The sequence below is a fragment of the Melitaea cinxia genome, chromosome 14, assembly GCF_905220565.1.
Source record: "Melitaea cinxia chromosome 14, ilMelCinx1.1, whole genome shotgun sequence".
Classification (NCBI taxonomy): Eukaryota; Metazoa; Arthropoda; class Insecta; order Lepidoptera; family Nymphalidae; genus Melitaea; species Melitaea cinxia.
In genome coordinates, this window is record NC_059407.1 from 15,375,867 (window position 1) to 15,397,319 (window position 21,453).

Here is a 21,453-nt window from a genome sequence, read left to right on the forward strand (position 1 = left end):
AAGCACACTCGTTTTTTTTTTTTTTTTTAAATCTAAATATTTATAATAAAAACTCTTCCTTCAATCCGTTACAAGTTCATCGGGCATGTGACAATAACCAACGTTTCTCGCGAAATCAGCTTCACCCTCCAAATGTAGAGGTTTCCTGATCTCAATGAGACGACGATCAGTTTCAAGCGCCTGGTTCTTGTATTCGAGGTCTTTGGTCACGCGTTGGTAGTGATTGTTAAGACCGTGGTAGGTTGTCCTGGTAAGGTATGGTTAGTATATTATGTATAGACGTATATACGACACGTTGGCGGAACGGTCAGCTATGGATTGTGCCTATTGCGCTGGCGGTTGCGGGTTCGATTCCCGCACATGACAAACATTTTTATTGTCCATACAGGTGTTTGCCGTGGTCTGGGTGTTTGTGCAGTCCTTGTGGGTCTCCCCACCGTGCCTCGAAGAACACGTTAAGCCGTCGGTCCCGGTTGTTATCATGTACACCTGATAGATGATAAGCTCTGATCCTTCTCCTACATATGGCGAAAAGAGGCCTATGCCCAGTAGTGGGCTATTACAGGCTGAAGCGTGAAATTATTACACAATCGCACGTTGTAAGAAATATAGATTTAATTAATTATAGCTTGGTTTTTTTCGCATATATTTGGTACTCTTTACAAAATCAAAATCTAAAATAGCTATATTCAAATAGGCCTCAAGAGCACCTACGAATCGTCATTTTACAAATTATTTTAAAAGTGAAGCTACCACCAGTTCGGAATGAAAATTCTGCAAAGAAGAACCGGCAAGAAATTCTACAGTTAGATACTTATAAAAAAGCTGTTTTTTTATTCAAATTTGGTTCATCCTGTACGGAATATTATTTTCGGACAATTTCAATATCGTTTATGGGATTTTATTATACACGCGAATACCATAAACTACTTTACGCAGTCGGAAACTTGGGAGTTACAATTTTGGGATTCTATTTACGTATATTAAAGTAATCGATATTCTTGTACATAATTTATAAATATATTTCAACGCTTTAGTTAATATGTCTACCTTATAAAAAACATGCCACAGGGAGACTCGAGCTCCAATGTCGTAAATGCTGCGAATAGCTCTTTTTTAAATAAGTCTCAATATCTGTATAACACTATGTCACACACGTGAGACATGTATTACTTCGAGTATGTTTTACATTTTATCATATCGCTGTAACCAAATGTTAATAAAAAAAAAAAAAAAAACAGTCGAATTGAGAATCTCCTCCTTTTTTGGAAGTCGGTTAAAAATGTATTTAAAATATTATTTAATTACTTACAAAGCATCTTCTAATTTCTTTTCTAACATATTAGTACTCATATGAACTCTTTCGTATTCTTCTGTCAAGCCTCGCATTGGTTTATCCTGAAAAAAAAAATGCTTACGGATATAATAAATACTAATGTTTATAAAACACATTATTATTTAAAACTAGAAAATAAATTAAAATTGATATCATCACACTCACACTTTAATTATTGGGTCTTTAAAGCTGATATTACATTTTTTTTACATTTTCTTGATACGAGTTTAACAGTTTCCCGCCAAATTTTAAAAACATTTTCGACATTCAATGCTACCAACAGTAATTAATTAGCAAAATCTAAAATATTCACGACCAGATTATAAGACATCTTAGTATCTATTAAAATTCATTAGGAAAATCGTAAAACTCATTATATATTAAAACACTTATATAAAAAAAAATTACCTGTACTCTTTCCAAAACCGGTCGTCTTGTCCTGATTTCTAGCCGAGTTTCAACAAGCTTAGTTGGATTTATTTTGTCTGCAACTGCAGCACGAAGTGTTTCTATTTCACGATCTACTTTATGCAAATTAGCTTCAAGCTTGTTAAGAAAGAAATAATTTATTACATTATAAGTATGTTTTTGAAAAAATTTATTTTTTTGATTTTATTTACCTTGTACTTCTGCCACTCCATTTCATTCCTTGCTCTTTGTATATCATAAATGCGTCTTCTCATTATTATTTCAACTTGTTGACTTTGTGCGTACATTTGATTTCTAGCTTGTTCTCTACTTTTAAACATCGTCTCCCGTAAGTTTTTTGACTCCCTCATTAACTGCTCAGCTATCTGTATTGTGTTTTCTATGCAATGTACATAGCTTTCTTCTGTCATCGAACTATAAAAGAAATTTTTACAAATTATGCATACTATTTAGAGCTATTTGTATATATCTTTTATGAAATTCATTTGACGATTAACTATATGAAAATAGTTTTTTTTTTTTTTACTTTGTATATCCAACAACTACTTTTAATTCATAATTTACTAAAAAGCCTTATGAAAATATAAATAAATCGAATGAGCATATAATTTTGTAAACATCTACAATAATATATCATGTTATATTGAACAAAGTTTTTATACTCGTTATAAATTAAAACTGGCTTACTCTGGTGGTATTCTTGTTGGATTTAATTTATAAGATATATCAGAACTGTTCCTATTTAAATCCTTGACATGTCGCTCCAAAACTAATGCATCCTCTTTATTCTGTATTTCCCTCTCCAACCTAGAGAAAACATTGGTCAGGTCCTTGATCTTCTCCCAGCCCATGTGGCAAACATCCGTTAGAACCCTTTTACTGTTTTCAATTATATGTACTTCCTAATAAATAATAAAAATATAAAACTTACATTCGAGTTTTTTTTACTAAGACATAAATAGAAGCGTTGTTGGTTTATAAGAATGAATAATTGAAACCGTAGATAAGTTGTTTCTAATTAAAAAAAAAAAGTATACGCTTGTGAAAATAAGTACGCTATGTTTCAGCCTCTAAGATCCGAAGAGAAAAGAAGAGAGTATTTATGATAACAACCAAGACCGACAGCTTTATGTGCTCTCTGAGGCACTGTGTTGACACCCTCAAGGACAGACATCCAAACTGGAAAGAAATATTTGTACAAATACAAATGTTCATCCCGAGCGGAAATCGAACTCGCAAGCCGTCGTTGTTTTAGGCGACTACAAGCAGCGCTACACTAGAGTGGTTGTTGTTGGTAAAATGTCGACCACTACAAAACAACTAGGTATACAAATATGAAAATAAAAATTTATAATACTAAAGAGATTTGGATAAAAAATATTATATCCTACTATTTTTTTAATATTAGAAAAACTTTTTTGACAAGTAGCTTTATAATTTATTTACCTTTCTCAATTCCTCTCCTAACTGATCTCTAGTCAATTCCGGTGGTACTCTTTGATCCCTATTCGAAAGACACTGTGATGCCACCATGAAAGGTAACTGCAAGGACTCTAAGTGTATTTCAGTTGCATGTTTCTCTTCTTTTAGCGCTCTTATTTCATCCCTCACTTGTTCTCTTGTGAATCGTTGTTTTTCCTTCCACGATTCTACCTCAAATATTCTAAGAAATTATGAATTTTAAACGAACTGCTGATGACACCATTTTAATAAGACTACTAGACAGAGCTATCTATATAATAAAATCTTTAACTTTTATGTTTAAGCTTTAAAGTTTATGCTTGAATAAATTAAATATTAAAAAAGGGTTATCTTAATTAAATACATGAACGTTAATCAAAAACATTCATTATCATAAAGTTATTTATTTCTAATTTCAAATTTCTTATCATCAGCATAATGTGAATTATTTAGTAAAACCAAAACATAAAACGAAACTTCTTATTCGCATATTGTAAAGCAAATAATATTGCAACTAATAAATAGATATTAGTAGTAAGTACTAATAATAGTAGGTAGTAGACGCCGCGTTGGCGCAACGGTTACAGCCATGGATTGTGCCTGTTGCGTTGGCGGTTGCTGGTTCGATCCCCACACATGACAAACATTTGTATTGGCCATACAGGTGTTTGCCATGGTCTGTGGTGTTTGTGCAGTCCTTGTGGGTGTCTCCACCGTGCTTCGGAGAGCACGTTAAGCCGTCGATCCCGGTTGTTATCATTTACACCTGATAGCGATCGTTACTCGTAGTAGGAAATATATCTGCCAAACCGCAATGGAGCAGCGTGGTGGATTAAGCTCTGATCCTTCTCCTACATGGGGAAAGAGGCCTGTGCCCAGTAGTGGGAAGTTACAGGCTGAAGCGAAATAGATAGTTCTTCAAGCAGCGTTAAAGCGTATAAAATATACCGATTATTCATTTTCTCTCATTGTACCTGTCTCTCATCAACTCGTTATTAACGTAATTGTCCCATTGTGTTGTAACGGATGTCTCATTACGGAGTTGGTTCGCTCTTTGTCTGAGTTCATAAGACTCAAAACGTCGTAATCGTGCTTCATTTTGCAGTCTTTGAATATTTCTAGTCCAATCGAGGACACTTAAATGAGGCTGAGGTTTTTCGTAAACTGGTATTGATGATGAATTCATTTCAAAATAATGTATCCCTTGTGAAAGAATTCCTTAGAAATATTTGATATTATTTGATCAATATTGACGTTCAAGTCTATCGACTAAATAAGCAAAAATATTGCATGGAAACAGTAACAGAATTAACATGTTTGTATAAATTTTGTGTATATTGAATACTAATATTACACTCTTGCGGATTTATACATTAGAACAAAGAGTAAAATAACTTGCTTATACAGCAAGAGAACTACTAAGCTCAAGAGAATTTTTAAATTTTCAATACAATAGGGCGATATTCAAATTTCATTCTTAAAGTAGATTTTTTATTTCACTACGTAAATCATTAATAAATAATTTATTTTACCCCAAGATGTAAATTGCTTAATTGCAAATTTACTTTTGATATGAACTTTGCTTTAAAATAATCTGAAATTAAAACTATTGACACGTCACATCAATAAAAGAAAATATTGAACGTAGTGCCAACATCACAACTTAAACAAAAATATGGCGGCTTTCTAACGCTTTGTAATTGAAGATTGAAGCCTAGCCCAAAAGACTAGCCTAAAAGAATAAAGTGTAGTTCTGTATAAGTAGAAAATATTAGATAATAATCAGCACAATTAGAAGAAAAAGTTATTTTGTGTTAGCGAGGAATCGGTTTATATTTATTAACCAAAATGTAAGCCATTAACCGATATTAATTAATTCGGTGTGTCGAGTCAGTATAATTTTGTAACATTTTCTTTGTGATAATAGGTACGACGATAGACGTGGTGGTGGTCGCGGTGGAGGACGTGGGGGTCCTCGAGGTCGGGGGATGAGTCGCGGAGGCGCAAGTTCAAGAGGCAGGTCTAGTGATAGATCTCAAGAGAGAGTCTCCAGGTTCAGTGGAAATAGTCGCGGGCGCGACATGGGGCGAGGCGGTAGAGGAGGCAGCCGCGGTGGACGCGACAATCGTGACGATTTCCGTGGTAAATTCAATAACGATCAGCCCGGCGGCGGACTGCGAAAGATACGCTGGGACAATGTCCAATTGACGCCCTTCGAAAAGAACTTTTACGTCCCACATCCCAATGTGCAAAGGAGGTCATTGGCGGAAGTCGAGGCGTACCGCAGTCAGCACCAGATTACAGTGAAAGGGCGGGACGTCCCTGCCCCTAGCATGTGTTTCGAGGAAGGTGGTTTTCCTGACTACGCTATGAAGGAGATTCTCAAGCAAGGTTTTCCTAATCCAACACCGATTCAAGCGCAAGGTTGGCCGATAGCCTTATCAGGTCGTGACATGGTCGGAATCGCGCAGACTGGGTCAGGAAAGACGTTAGCATATATTTTGCCGGCAATCGTTCATATCATCAATCAACCGAGGCTATTGAGGGATGAAGGTCCAATTGTACTTGTATTAGCTCCGACGAGAGAACTTGCCCAGCAGATACAACAGGTAAATATTTTATTATATTCATAATTAAAAAAATTACTATGTTTGTCAAGTGATTTGATAGTTTTGAAACTAACAAAGAGTGCATGACTTAATTCATGAAGCTAATTCAGTTGTGCTCATTCAATGATAAATTTCAGAAACCTTTTGAATTAAAGAATTTATAATTCAAGTATAAGTAAATAATTTATTTGTTTTCCGCTACCAAGGCTCTGCTTTCAATGAACGGGATAACATCAATAGAGGGAAACCCAAACAACATGGAAATAGTAAATTGTTCCTATATTCAAGCTATTATCGTAGAATTTAGTTCAAGAGGCTATGTTCGAAAACCTATCATATTTATTCCTTATAGGGAAATTTGATTTCTTAATCCTTAAGTTTCCTTCCTTTCCTCCTTTTAGGTATCCTTAGTTTACCATCCTTCAAGGTTTCTGAACGTAACCTTTAATTATGAGCACTTATTTTTGTCATTACATTATTTAATTTTTTAGTTACGTTTATTTGTAGTCATAAGCTTGCTTAATTTTATTAATGAGCTAAATTAATCCACGTTGTATTGTTTATTATGTATTTATATAATTATATTACATAATGCTGTATTTAGTAATTGCACATTGTTATTTGCAGTAACAAAATGCTTTCATTATCTTATAATAATTTTATAAAAGAAGGAAGTAGATCAAAGTAAACTTCATTTACTAATTATATCAAAATTTTATTTTGTAGAGAAAATAAATTATACAAATTTTAATTTTAAATTAAAGCAGATCAAAACTTTTTGTTTTGCTTACAAAAGATTCAATTTTGGACACAACATATTCAAAATTAACTATGAATAAATAGTAGTATTATTGTGGGAAACAGGCTTTGTACAATTTTCTGTCTATTAACCATTTTTATACATTAACCTATACTTATTTATCGTAGTTTACTCTTAACATTATATTATTTAAAATATTAATTTAAACTCATCACGATATACCTTCTTATGGGACTTATTAATAAACTCAAAATATGACTTTAATATTTGAATTTCTTGATCTACTTCCTAAGTCAAAATAAACTAACTACAATAAACTAATATACCTATTTTAATTTTACCAGGTAGCTCAAGAGTTTGGTCAGAGTGTACAAGTCCGTAATACTTGTATCTTTGGCGGGGCTCCGAAGGGTCCACAGGGAAGGATGTTAGAAAGAGGCGTGGAGATTGTCATCGCTACGCCCGGACGACTGATTGATTTCTTGGAGAAAGGTGATGTGTACTGAAAATAAAGATTAAAAATTGATTTTAGTTTACTCAAAGTATTTTACATTATCTAGAAGTCATGCGGCCAGTGTTAGCTTAAAAAAAATGTTTTACAGGCAACACTTTTACCCAAAAACATTGCTGTTGCAAATCAGATTAAGTAGTAAAAATGTAAATTCAAATAAATTGTATACAATGATGACAAAAATATTACTTGAGATTATGTTTTAATAAATTGTATATGTATATTTCTTTTTAACCTCTTCTGTCCGTCCATCCGTCGTAAGTTCTTTTTACCTTAGAACAGCCTTTCCCAAAGTGGGCGATAATGTCCCCTTGTGGGCGTTGCAATTCTAAAGCGAGGCGGTAAGAGACCCAGAAAAAAATGGTGGCGCTGTGTAGAGGCTTTGGGCCTATTTTACGTGACTGGCTGTGGACACTATTCGTGCCCCAGCTCCTTAATGAAGCCTAGCAGACCCTTGACGTTGCCTTGCTAAAACATAGACGAATTGAAAGGGATCAAATGTTTTTGTACAACTTCTTAATAATTATATTGATCCACCTTTTTTATTAAGTAAAATAAACCTGAGTTTCCCTAAACGAATTCTTGTCATAGACATTTTTTTCATGTCCCGTTTACAAAAAAAAAAGTACACTGGCAACAATTTTATATGTCGTGCTACAAATTTCTATAACATGCATCTACAGGAAACTGATATTATTAATTGCAAAATAGGAAGATATAAGCGGGACGTTAAGCAAATGCTTAAATATATCCCTACTTATATTAGAGATTTTTCCTTCCTTTTACACTAAATATTACAAAAAAAAAATCTCCATCTTGTTTTCTTAATTTTTTTTTTTTCCAAACAATATGTTTCGCGCAGTGTTATAGTGCTGTTGTATGTATTAGCTAATAGTGGAAACTTTAATGATTTCAGTTATTGTAATTAGTCATAATATAATAATGTAATATAAAATTGTATGTTTCCCAAATAAAAATAAAATAAATTATGCTATTATAATCTTTTTCGTTAACTCAATAAATAGAAAAATGGCAAAAAATTTTTTTTAAATAATTGTTGTTTCAGATACGACAAACCTCCGTCGTTGTACATATTTAGTATTAGATGAAGCCGACAGAATGTTGGATATGGGCTTCGAGCCTCAGATCAGGAAGATTATTGAACAAATCAGACCTGACCGACAAGTAAGTTCTTTATGATCACACAAAAAAGATGATGATTTATCATACCATTTGTTTTGTGTGTATGTTATATGATTATTTTTTGTTAACAGATGTAATTGTTTTATGTGTGAGAAATCATTCATTAATATCAATCATTAATATCTTATCTCAATATAAATTTTCTAAAAAAAATTAAATCTATACCTATACCATAGCTAACTATGCATTGTTATCCTAACTTATAGTGTGTACAAAATTTCAGCTCAATCGGTTCAAGATTGCTTCTCAACTTATTTTTGAAGTGTAATTTCAGCTACATAATTCCACCCTAACTAACATACATACATTGAAAATTCAAGTTTTTAAAAATAATTGAGATCCACCTTAATATTTTACAGGTACTGATGTGGTCTGCAACATGGCCAAAGGAAGTTCAGAATTTAGCTGAAGAGTTTCTCCATGACTACATCCAGATAAACATTGGTTCTCTATCTTTATCAGCCAATCACAACATCTTACAAATAGTGGATGTCTGCGAGGACTGGGAAAAGAATGAGAAGCTCTTGACGTTGCTTACTGAAATATCTTCAGAAGAGGAAACTAAGACAATCATCTTTGCGGAGACTAAGAGAAAGGTAGGAATTTTTTTATTTTATTATTTTAAGCTAATGATGTAAGCCTGTTGTCTAATTTTCGATTCTACGTGGTCTTCTCTGTCACTTTGTCGTTAAAACTTCCTATAACAACATTGTAGAGGGCCGAAGAAGTGCCATGTATGGCCTTCGTATTATCGTGATATTTGGCCTCTACTCAGCAGAGTGTGACGAGGTCGAAACATATATCGTATCACTTTCTGGGAGTACTTGTCAGTAAGTTTAAGTACTAGGTACCCTTCCCTATCATCATTGCTGACTTCCACAACGTTGCTGGTGAGAATCTTGTGTACCAGAAAACCGACGCCGTCTTGAGAAAGCCCATTACCTTCATGGAAGTAGAACACATGCCCGGACTCCAGGATCATCGTGTCTTCGTCTTCTCTTCGATCGTCAGATAACCCCAGTATGCTCCACTTAATGTGAATTAGTTCCATTTCAAGTTCAGTTAGGTGATGGTCCATTTGTAGAGTGCGTCCATTAAACATTGCTTGGTGTAATATTGCTTGGCAATCTTTGTTCTCCTGTTATCGAGTTGTCGCTAATATGTTCGAGAAACGCTAGTAATTTAAAAACTCTTCTTGACTCGTGTTTCAGCACTTTTCTGAATTTCGCCAGGCGTTCTGTGTCTTACCTCCAATCGAAGTAGTAGAGTACTTATTGTTAGCCAGAATCATGAGGCTGTCTTCTAACTATTTTACACAATATGGAGTTAGAAACGTTTGTTTAAAAGTCGGTCCTCGCTGGCAGGTGGATGAGATTACGAAGACCATTAACCGGGCGGGCTATCGGGCTCTCGCCATCCACGGCGATAAGAACCAGCAGGACCGCGACTACGTGCTGCAGCAGTTCCGCCACGCGCGCTCCTCCATCCTCGTCGCCACCGACGTCGCGGCGCGCGGACTCGGTAACACACGCACACCACACTACACACACCACACACATACACACACACACCACGCGCACACATACACCTACACACAGCACACACGACGCACACGCACACGCACACTACACACTACACACCCACAAACTACACACCCACAGACCCACACACTACACACCCACACACTACACACCCACAAACTACACACCCACAAACTACACACCCACAGACCCACACACTACACACCCACACACTACACACCCACACACTACACACCCACACACACGCACACCACACCCACACACTACACACCCACACACTACACACCCACACACTACACACCCACACACTACACACCCACACACTACACACCCACACACTACACACCCACACACTACACACCCACACACACGCACACCACACACACCCACTACACACCCACACACTACACACCCACACACACGCACACCACACACAATATTGTATTAAAAATACACAAAGATCTACACTAATATTTTTCACAAAACTGAAACAATTTGTTTCAATGCAAAAAAGAAAAATGGAAAAAATGTTTGAAGGGATTCATTAAAACACAAAATTGCAATTATTTTGACGATCTTGTGTAAAACGTTTTACGTTAATATGACACTGTAAATGCCCAAAGGTTATCCGATGTTTGTGCCACCGAAACAGATTTTTTTGAAAATACGGGTGGTGATTATTTCCCGCCAAGTTACCATTAAATTTATTGAAATATACGCAAGTTATTTGGGCAGGAACTTTGCGAAAAATTTGCCGAATAGGACAGTTTTAGTAAAATTATGCAAACAATGGGTATGTTATTACAAAATAATTTGCGAATATTTCATATACATTAATTGATGCGACTCGAAAATGGTTTTCTCTGAGGCTTAGTCTATCAAACGTAAAAAAATATATAAACAATGACAAAACATGTGAAGGGTTAGGGCGTCGTTTAGTATCGATTCGAATTATACTAACTCGTAAAGATTTACAAGAGCTTACTAACTCGTTTAAACTCTCTCGGGTCGCATCTCAAAACAAAGGCATCAAACAGAAGATTATTAACACAGACGCGAGGCTATTTAACTCAAACGTAATGCCGCAAACACTCGTACTAAAACGAACACGGATCAACGAACATCGTACACAATATCAGACATTTAATCCCCCCTATAAACGGTAGATGACTTCCACGCTTTACGAGCATTTTCGAGTGTTATATTTGTGTGGGGATTCCCCGCGTTCTATGGGGAAAAACACGTATTTTATAAGTGACATGAATTCACGTACAAGGTACATCAAACTGGATTTCAAGAGTTATTGTATTGAAGCGGACATTACTGTATTTAAACTTAAATAATCAACAATCGGTAAAAGGATCGCCAACATCAAGAAGTTGGCAAACATTCTAAAACAAGTTAGCAAACAGATGATTACATAGGATTTCTCAGATCTTCGTAAATCCAACTTGTTACGCAGAGTTTATCAAAAGCAGTCGAGTGCCAGAAAAAAATCAATATCAAAAATATGTTCGATGTTCCTTAATTATATGCACATGTAACAAAATAGAACGTGTATTACACGTTAATCTGTGTTCGTTCGCGGCGAAGTTAAACACCCTCGCTCTGCCGCCGGGGTGTTAGGAAGGTCTAAAAGATGTCAGGAGCGTAGCCCAGGCCTTTGATACCATTGCTAAGTGATTTGTGATACCACGGGGCTAATGTTCATAGCCTACGTGCATGTTGATGATGGAATAACTTTTCTGTGGATTTAGGACTTGTTAATAAATAGTAGTACGATAGCTTGAAGTTATTCAAACTTCTATTCTTAAAGTAAAATAACCGTTAGAGGATATTTTAGAGTTAGGAATAGTATTAATTATTAGTATTGGGTTGTTTAGGAAAAATTTAATTTTGAAAAAAAAAAAATGATTTTGGAAAAATTTAAATTGGTTAGTAAGGGTTAGGAAGGGTATAAAAAAGGTAAGATACCATGAAAATAAAGCGAATATGTCTGAAGTTTTTACTCAAAATTGAATGATATGTTGGACATAAATATATAAGTCGAAACATACATGAGTTTCCACAGAAAAAGTTAAATATTTTCATTCGTTAACATAAAAAATGTATGAAAATGTTGGTACTAGTATTCATGGGTGTGTGAATTTAAAATAATTTATGTTTTGTATAAACTTGTACATATAATTCACAAAGCACTAGTTAGATCTGGATCAAGTTGAAATGGGACCACACAATACACCACCACCTTTCGATCAAAGAAAAAAAGAATCGAAATCGTTCCTGAGTACTCAAGTTCTGAAGTAAAATACATTTCAAAAAATGCATTCGAATTGAGAAAATCCTCCTTTTTTGAAGGCGGTTAATAATATCGATAAAAAACCTAATGAATACTGGCACTTACATATATAACACAAAAATGACACAGCAATGGTCCCATAATGCCATTTAGAGATGTTCTCGGGCCATGGCGATAAGTACCCTATGCAAGTAAATTGATACCAATTTTATGACCAGTATATGTATAACATTGACATTATGTAATATCTGTTTTTATATACGAGATGTAATGGATATATTTGACCGGTTATATTCCATAAAATCCATCAGGCTGATATTTCATAGTAAATCTACCATTGTTTCGATAGCGCACAAACTATAATAGGAACAATTATATTTTATTACTGAACATAATCGGAATGCCCGGTATAATAATGATCGAATGCACTGAAATATCGAGCAATAACCGGTTATCCTTGACAATATGATAGGGTCAAACGTCGTCGTCGTGTATTAACCGGATATCCGTTACATCTCTATTAAACATCATAGGGTACAAAATGTCCAGGCCTTATTAAATATATAAATTTCCATGACTGACTCAGCATTATTCTCAATTGTTTTCATTTCAGAGGCGCATGCGTGCAGAGATAAGGGCTAACTTTTCGGTGTGTTGCTGACTCCGTTTAACGATAGATATGCTACATATCACGAATTTATGATATTGATATCAAGTAATGATGATATGATACGTTGATGACAGATTACTGTCAGCGCACACTGTTTAGATGAGCATGCTGCCTCTATAAATGGAATTTGGGGGGGTTTCATTTGATGGTCTTTGCGTATTTTTTTATAATTTGGATAATACTTATAATGGATTTTTGGGAGATAGGGTTATCTATGAAATACGTCATATCCTTAAAAACAAAATCTTTTATGAAAAATAGTTAGTTTCAGAGTTTTAAATTTGATCATAGACAAAAGTAACATTAATAAATAAATTTAAAAAAAAATTACAATACTTTACAACATTTTTAAGAAGTTAAACTTTTTTTCAACACATTGTGAGAGTAGTTAGATATTATATTTTAAACCCTTTCAATTTGAACAAATTTGATTTCATTCGTTTTAATGGTTAGATTAAATCTAAACATAAAAAAAGATAATTACTATTTTTGTCATAAAAATATGTTCCACCAAAACATATTCCTATTAATTAAAGAATTGAAGAGAAAAACGTATTTTATAGACACCCAATATGAAAAAAAAACAAATTAAAAAAACCAAAAAAACACCAGCAAGACCAGACTAGGAGCAATATTTGCTTGGTTAACTGTCATGAGAGATTTTCGAACAAAACTAAAGCGCTACGCAACCTGACAAATTTATTATAACGGATGTAAATAAAAAAAAATATGGGATATTGAAGTCAGCACACTGGTCTTGGCCTACAACACTCCGGACAAATGGGCATAATACAGTATTTTCCAGCCATCTACGATGCTTCGTGACGTCACAGGTAATTATATATTATCTGGTTTGGGGGAATATACCTAATTATGTATAATTTCATTATTTTTACTTGAGGTGCTCGGCAGAAGTCCAATTTATAAAATTGTGACCAAATTCTAGTAAATATTACCCAAATTAAATTTCATTTGTTTTTCTACCCTCAATAACTTATCTTTGTTTAAATTAAAACATTCATAAGATCCATTTAAACTAAGATAGAAATATGGATTTCTGGTGTATGAAAATGCGTTATTTGCTTATTTCAAGGGTGTTTTTTGTGGCATGGTCTGGTTTCCGCGGAACACCTCTTTTGTCTAAAATTTTGTTTCTATAGATATTTCGATTAAATCCCCATAGAATTAATTTATGGATTTAGTATGTTATATTAATTAATTTTATTGTATTTTTTTTTATAAATCTCTTTTTACCCTCAATGTCCTTTAATCAAATGCCTAATATTTGAAGTAGTAAAATTAGACAGAAATTAGACGAAAGGACTCTTCCCTCAAACTTACTTAATTGTAGTTCATTGCCTGGATGTTTCTATTGAATGTACAGGGATGTACTCTATCATGTGTAAAATGGGGTACATTTAATATATAGATGTGGAAGACGTAAAGTTCGTGATCAACTACGACTATCCGAATAATTCTGAGGACTACGTGCATCGCATCGGTAGAACTGGTCGTTCTCACAACACCGGCACGGCTTATACACTGTTCACACCTAATAATTCCGCTAAGGTCAGTAAATATATTTTGTCGCAGTTGTAGAACAAATTTGGATTTGACATTTTTACGAACGCATGTGAATTTTTGAAAAAACCCAACCATATTTAGAAATTAATTTGCAAGTCATATTATAGCTGTCTTACACACAACCAAATGTCCAAATTTGAAGGACATTGAATAAGGTATTTTAAAAATATCATACAGAATGTCGTTTCAAAACTTCTAAGTGCTCTAGTACAAAGTTACGGATTTGCAAATCTGTCTTTGTTCTAACATTGCGACTTATTTAATTAAATCTATAATATAAAAATGAGTCGCTGAATTTGTTGCTAAGCGCAAAACTCGAGAACGGTTGGACCGATTTCGCTAATTCTTTTTTTAAAATATTCCTTGAAGTACGAGGATGGTTCTTACGGAGAGAAAAATTGAAAAAAAAAAAATTAAAATTTCCTGAAAAAGTCTAAAAACAACAGTTTTCTATACTCCCATACAAAAGATTTGTGATAATACTTAAAAGTCAATTTGAACTTTAATACCATACGATAAAGTTTGTGTTAGGCGATACGAAGTTTGCCGGGTCAGCTAGTTTTTAATGAAAATAAATTGTTCTTTAATACTAGATTTTTCACGCAACACCCAATGTTAAATGCGTGTAAGCTAGTAGTAACTTGGACTTATATTCTCGGTTTTACTAAATAAAAATCTTTAAAACTGTCAGTGCTATAACAATACTTTTAAAGACAACAAGTATATTTTAGATCTGCAAAAATCCTACTCTCAACCTACATCTCAATATGGGATCGGGGCTGATAATTTTCAGTTAATAAATAGCCATAAATGTTTTTTTTTTCCATTAGGCCAAGGATCTTCTCTCAGTTCTTCAAGAAGCCAACCAAGTCGTCAACCCAAAGTTATTGGAATTGGCGCAATGTGGAATGGGATTCAAGGGAAAATATGGTAAGAAAGTTTTAAACTGTGTAAGTGGGGTAGTACTAATTAACTTAAGACATATTTTCGGGTATTAACCTTTTGACCGCCGTAGTCACCTATACTTGACAAGGGCTCGCGAGTCCTGTGCGCCAGCGACGTCTATAGGTGACAAAAAACCCGGACCACAAAAATATTAAATAAAATTATTAAAAAAATGTTTCTAGTATTTTAATTCAACATTTATGAAAATAGAATATCCCCGCAACATTTGAGTATAAAAAACAAGTATTTTAGAGCTACACGTACTGAGAAACATTGAAATAAAAACATGCATTCTTATTCCACGTAAATGATATGTCCAGAACGCCGAAGTCGTCTATAGTTGACCGCTAGGGATGTGACGCAAGAGGTATAAATAAATAATAAATAAATAAATATTTACAACATACACACACGGTCATCTGTTCCTAAAGTAAGCAACTTAATGCTTGTATTATAGGTAACAGCTGACTGGTATAGCTATATTTTTTTTTGATAAGCATACATATAAATAATACACATATAAATAAATATATATTATACCCAGACTCGGGGTGGGAATCAAACCCATAACCTCCGGAGCAGAAAGCACCTGCTGACCTGTAGTCACTACAAACTGCGCCAACGGGCTAGTCAAAATGGTATAGATGATTTATATATTCTTTATTGCACTTTAAAAAAAATCATAATTACTAGTCATTTTTGCAATTAGCTATTCAAAATTCAACTCAAACTTGTTACATTTTCTATAAATAATTTGATATTTGAATAAAACAAAAGGTAAAAAACATAAAACTATCATCAGCTAACACATAAATAGCAAATGAATAAAAAATCAAATAAACTAAAATCAATCAAATCGCCATAATAAATCTGATATCTCAAATCTGGCGCATCTCTAGCGCGTAGTCATTAATCCGTTCTCTACACGCCGTTGTCAAGTATAGACGACACGCTGATGACGTCATAAGCGAATAGCGAGAAAACTAGTGAAGTGCAAAACGAGCGATACCTTAGAACTTGTCGCATTTTGGAAGGCGTCGATGATTTTAATAATATACAATTACCAATAATTTTTTTTTTTCATTTTTTTATCTAAGTTTAAGAGCGAAATTACGATTTTCTTTCTCATTCTCAAAATCATCTGGCAGCATCAATATCATCTCTAACCCCCACTCTCATAAAAGCTTTTTTTCTGAGACCCATGTCGTGTCGTGTGTCGTGAAATATTTGATTTGAAATATTGCTATTTACTCAGTACTGTTTTAGTACTATTTGCTACCTAAACAAAAAAATATTTAACGCATGTAAATATTTCCTTTAAAATTTGCTTCATCGGATCAACTACTGAGTTGGGAAACAATGGAACACCGGACACTATGAAACAGTGTCGATAAAAATTTGAATTCTAAACTAATTCGTGTGGTCATGCTTCGACCAATTACAGCGCGTCCTGCGTCAAACGAGGACGTAGTGAAATATGGCGGCGTGACAACGATGGAACTGTGAATAGAAAAATATTCCATTTTAAACCGACTTCCGAAAAAAGAGGAGGTTCTCAATTCGACTGTTCTTTTTTTATGTATGTTACTTCAGAACTTTTGACCGTGTGGACCGATTTCGACTTTTTTTTTTTAATCGAAAGGTGGTGTGTGTCATTTGGTCCCATTTAAATTTATTTGAGATCTAAAAACTACTTTTCGAGTTATATCTAATAATGCGTTTTTACTTGACGCTTTTTTCGTCGACCTACGTTGTATTATATCGCATAACTTTCTACTGGATGTACCGATTTTGATAATTCTTTTTTTGTTGGAGAAGAAGATATCCCTAGTTTGGTACCATGATAAGGAAATCAGGATCTGATGATGGGATCCCAGAGAAATCGAGGGAAAAAAGAAAAAAGAAGAGAGTTAAAAATCCGTAATAACTTTTTACTAGGTGTACCGATTTTGATAATTTTTAATTTTATCGAAAGCTGATATTTATCATGTGGTCACATATAAATTTCATTGAGATCTGATATCTAGTTTTTGAGTAATCTTTGATAACGCGTAGTTACTTGACTATTTTTTCGTCGATCTACGTGGTATTACTCGTCAATGTAATTGAAGTCGGTTTTTTTTTCGTTTGCGAGCAAACACAATAATTCTTGTTCAAAAGTTGAGATTTCTTTTCAAAGTACTTTCTTTTTAATAAAAAAGTTTAAAGAATAGGTAAATGATATTTTTTTTTTCATTAATCTTAATCATTTTGTCTATTTGAGACAATTGTGTGGAAAGTTCAAAAACTAACCTAACTTTTTATAAAACTCGTTTGAAACGTTGGCCTTATGGGGCACTATGGAACGGGACACAGTGAATACTGTTCTAATGAACCTTAGATAATAAACTATTATCTAATAAGATAATAATTGTGTTTGCAGGCAAACGAAAAAAACTAACTTCAATTATATCGACAAGTAATACAACGTAGGTAGACAAAAAATAGTCAAGTAAATACGCATTATCAAAGATCAATCAAAAAGTTGTAATGGGGTTTGGATGAAATTTAAATGTGACTACATGATAAACATCGGCTTTCGATTAAATTAAAAATCGTCAAAATCGGTGCACCCAGTAAAAGTTACGCAGATTTTCGAGATCTCATTATCAAATGCTGGTTTCCTTAGCATGATGCTACACCGGGGTTATCTTCTTTCCAACAAAAAAAGAATTATCAAAATCGGCTCATGAACGAAAAAGTTATCCCCGAACATAAATAACAAAATATTAAATATATATCGAATCGGTCGAATTGTGTAACCTCATCCTTTTTTTGAAGTCGGTTAAAAAATTACAAATTTGAAGTCGGTTAATTTTTTTCTAAATTACTTTTCATGTAAATATCGATTCGATTCGAAATCGATATATAGCCTGCGGCTTCCTTGCGTGCGACACAGCACGTCTCTAAAGAGAGTTTCAAAACCGTAGGTCAGCTGCGCCGTAGTCGTCCAGTCGTGACAATGACGTCATGGCGATAGAAAAGAGTGTTGTGCTTTACTACGATTATTTTTGTAATGTTTGTTTTTTATTTATGTTGTTGTAAGTATATATAACGAGTGCAAGATAACACAAGAAAAATATTAAAAAATAAACCTTCCTAGATTATATAAGTAGTCATTTATTGCATAAAAACCAGCAAAAACAAGTCACTGTGTGGTACTCGATAACGACTCTCGGCAGCACTATTTTTTTCGTAGGTATTTTTGTTTATTTTATGCCTTGGCGTACAGGGCACGGGAATGGTTTTGAGGCGTGGCGGTCAAAAGGTTAATGACTTTTTTGTTTTTGTTGGAAGAGAAAATTGTTTGAAAATTTTTACAGCACAGTGTCTAGCACAAATAAATACATTCTAGACTTAACATGGCCATTTTTAAATTTGGTAAACTTATTCTTAGGTACGAGTGAGTTAAGGGACTATTTTAATTTAAATTATGTGTATACAGTGAACATTTTTAAAGATTTATCTATCCATTACTTGCCCGTTTTAAAAATGTGAAGATCACAGCACTGCTCCCAAATAGTATTGTGTTCCTGTGGTGAGTAAGGTGGCCGAAGGATTGGGGTAAGGTCGGCAATGCACTTGAGTCCTGGTATTGCAGGCGTCCATAGACTACGTGATCCGCTTACTATCAGGCGTACGCTTACTTGCTGCCTTTATAGTAGTAAAAGAACAGAAAAATGTTTTAGTTCTTAATAATTCAATAAGTTTCGATTTTAATTTGGTTGTTTATTTTCTAGGTCGCGGTAGATTCCGTGAACGGGATGACAGTTCTTCTCGTGATCGTGGTCGGGGTCGCGGTAGAGGCGGCAGTCGGTTCTCTGGAGGAGACCGGGGTGAGATAATAGACTAGCAACTTAAAAAATTATATATTAATATATATCGTATATTCAATATTTATAAGAGGTAAAAGCTATCAGTATCGGACTATCCTAGCAATTCTAGACTGTTTTAGAGCTAGTGGTCTTAAGTTAGACTATTGTAAAAAACGCACGCCGATAATAAAACAAAATGTGTAAACAAAGGCATGTGCATCTCTGAGAATACTAAGAATATTAACACACAACTTACATACATATATAATTTTTTGAAAAAAAGTTTAAACATACAAGAAATGTTTTAGCTTAGTGTTTCAGTCTATAAATTATATTTAACAATAATTAACTGACAATGGTTAAACCTTGTATAATGTATTGCTGTAATGTTTTTTTCCTACATATATTATTTTCTATCAGTTTTGTACAAAAATAAATAAATAAAGAGACACAAATTGCGTCATTGTAATATAATCAAAGAAATAACGCGAAATTTTATTTGTTAACAACAAAGGATCAAGATGGGATAACAACTCTAACGGCCAAGGAAACTTCAGCCAAGGTTCCAGCGGTTCTGGTTACAGCCGAGAGAACAGTTACAACAACCGGTCAAACTTCAACAACAGAGAAGGGGGAGGTTTTAACAGAGACAGGGAGGGGGGGAGTTTCAGAGGCCGAGGTGGTAGAGGCGGTAGGGGTGGGAGAGGTGGATATGGCGGTTCAGGGGGTTATAACCAAAATCAATCTGGTTTCAATCAAAGTAACCAAGGTTTCAACTCTCAACCAAACAGTTACTACAATATGTACTCTCAACCACCACCTGCTAATTGAATTTAGGAAAAAGTGATATAATTATTATATTTAGTTAATAGTTTTAGGGTTTATATGGTATTTCTGGTGATTCCCTACTTGTGTTTCAACCCGACACAGAAGAATAGGCGTGACGAAAGATTTTCAAAACCTCATCCGTAATGTGGGTACACATTTACTATTAACGAAAAAAACCTTTATTTCTGTAATGAACTCAAGTTTAAGACCGTGTAAGTCCGTTGTGACCGGCGAATTGCAGTAATTTAATGTTTTATTTTATTAAAAATCATAACAATCTTAATATTTTAAATAAAACTAAACCAGTATTTTGAATTTTTTTAACATGATTGTTTCCCTAAAATCATTAAATTGACGATTTTTTGATACTGTCGTCATGCCTATTGTGGAATTTTTGGATTATAAATCTGTATTTTTTTTTATAACTGGCGAGCGAGTTTTGTCAAAATGCTAATAAAAAATTGAACTTAGAAATGGTTAATAGCGTGTTTATGTGTAAAAATGATTATGCAAATTGCCGCAAATTGTGTAGGAAATATTGGATTTATCAGATAACTTCACAGGAGAATATTTCATCTTTTCGCTCCTCATTTCTGTCATTGTGAATGCAATTAAATTTTAGTAATTAAAATATACAATTTAACTTGCTCAAATTTTCATTTAATATTTGAATAACATTCAAACAATTGTTTTTTTAATCTAATTTTTGAAGTGTCAAGTGGACGAGTTAGTTAAAGCAAAACATACTACTTTTTTTTTGTTTTGGTAACAGAATTTAAACTGAAAGCTCTGATTGATAATTTTTCCATTTTCCCAGTTATACTTAAGTTTTAATTTAGGACAAATTTTATTATATAAGTTATAAGTATCCCGAATTCATGTTTTTTTTTTTTTTTTTTTTGATAAAAAAAGATGAAATATTTCACTTTTCACTTGTTTGCATTCTATTCAACATTGATGTATAGTTCCATAGTGACGTTCAAACTCGGTTAAAAACTATTTTATGCATATTGTTAATAATAACATAATGCCTTGAAGGTAAATATTATAAAAATTGCGAATTATACACAATGTTCTAGGAACAAATTTTAATAACAAATTAATGTGTAAAAAAAATTATAGTTGTTGAGAACACGTCAATGAAGTTATTAGATGTAACATTCCTGATCTGCAATATCGTAATATGTGCAACTCACCAAATAAACTAAATATAAATAATACGTGTTTTTTATTTTTCTAAACAAATTTTGTATCTATAAAAATAAATTTTCATTTTATTAGAAACTAGCTGACCCGGCGAACTTCGTATCGCCTAACACAAACTTTATCGTATGGTATTAAAGTTCAAATTGACTTTTAAAGTATTATCACAAATCTTTTGTATGGGAGTATAGAAAAGTGTTGTTTTTAGACTTTTTCAGGA

At 33.7% G+C, this 21,453-nt stretch overlaps 2 protein-coding genes across 2 annotated transcripts; one reads left to right on the forward strand and one right to left on the reverse strand.

The window, feature by feature from the left end:
* Positions 1-30: 30 nt before the first annotated feature.
* On the reverse strand, positions 31-4,412 carry LOC123659437 (tektin-B1-like). The gene is made up of 7 exons (XM_045594651.1): positions 4,201-4,412; positions 3,212-3,428; positions 2,453-2,667; positions 1,957-2,179; positions 1,745-1,882; positions 1,313-1,398; positions 31-247 (listed from the first exon to the last, which is right to left on the reverse strand). Exons 1-7 carry the CDS (start codon positions 4,410-4,412, stop codon positions 61-63), a joined length of 1,278 nt encoding a protein of 425 aa, XP_045450607.1. The 3' UTR covers positions 31-60.
* Positions 4,413-4,421: 9 nt separating this feature from the next.
* LOC123659438 (ATP-dependent RNA helicase dbp2-like) lies at positions 4,422-20,238 on the forward strand. Its single transcript, XM_045594653.1, has 11 exons — positions 4,422-4,432; positions 5,154-5,835; positions 6,042-6,101; positions 6,940-7,087; positions 8,173-8,291; positions 8,669-8,905; positions 9,674-9,830; positions 14,249-14,388; positions 15,234-15,333; positions 19,128-19,223; positions 19,717-20,238. The coding sequence occupies exons 1-11, from the start codon at positions 4,422-4,424 to the stop codon at positions 20,031-20,033; spliced, it is 2,067 nt and encodes a 688-aa protein (XP_045450609.1). The 3' UTR covers positions 20,034-20,238.
* Positions 20,239-21,453: the final 1,215 nt, after the last annotated feature.

What these genes read in the sequence shown, in the direction of transcription:
- LOC123659437 (XM_045594651.1), bottom strand. Translation starts at nt 4,412, where the DNA reads ATGAATTCATCATCAATACCAGTTTACGAAAAACCTCAGCCTCATTTA. An exon ending in TGGAGTGGCAGAAGTACAAG is followed by an intron (nt 1,883 to 1,956) that starts GTAAATAAAATC and finishes TTTCTTAACAAG; the next exon opens with CTTGAAGCTAATTTGCATAA. An exon ending in CGGTTTTGGAAAGAGTACAG is followed by an intron (nt 1,399 to 1,744) that starts GTAATTTTTTTT and finishes TTTTTTTTTCAG; the next exon opens with GATAAACCAATGCGAGGCTT.
- LOC123659438 (XM_045594653.1), top strand. An exon ending in GATTGATTTCTTGGAGAAAG is followed by an intron (nt 7,088 to 8,172) that starts GTGATGTGTACT and finishes TTGTTGTTTCAG; the next exon opens with ATACGACAAACCTCCGTCGT. An exon ending in CGTCGCGGCGCGCGGACTCG is followed by an intron (nt 9,831 to 14,248) that starts GTAACACACGCA and finishes TTTAATATATAG; the next exon opens with ATGTGGAAGACGTAAAGTTC.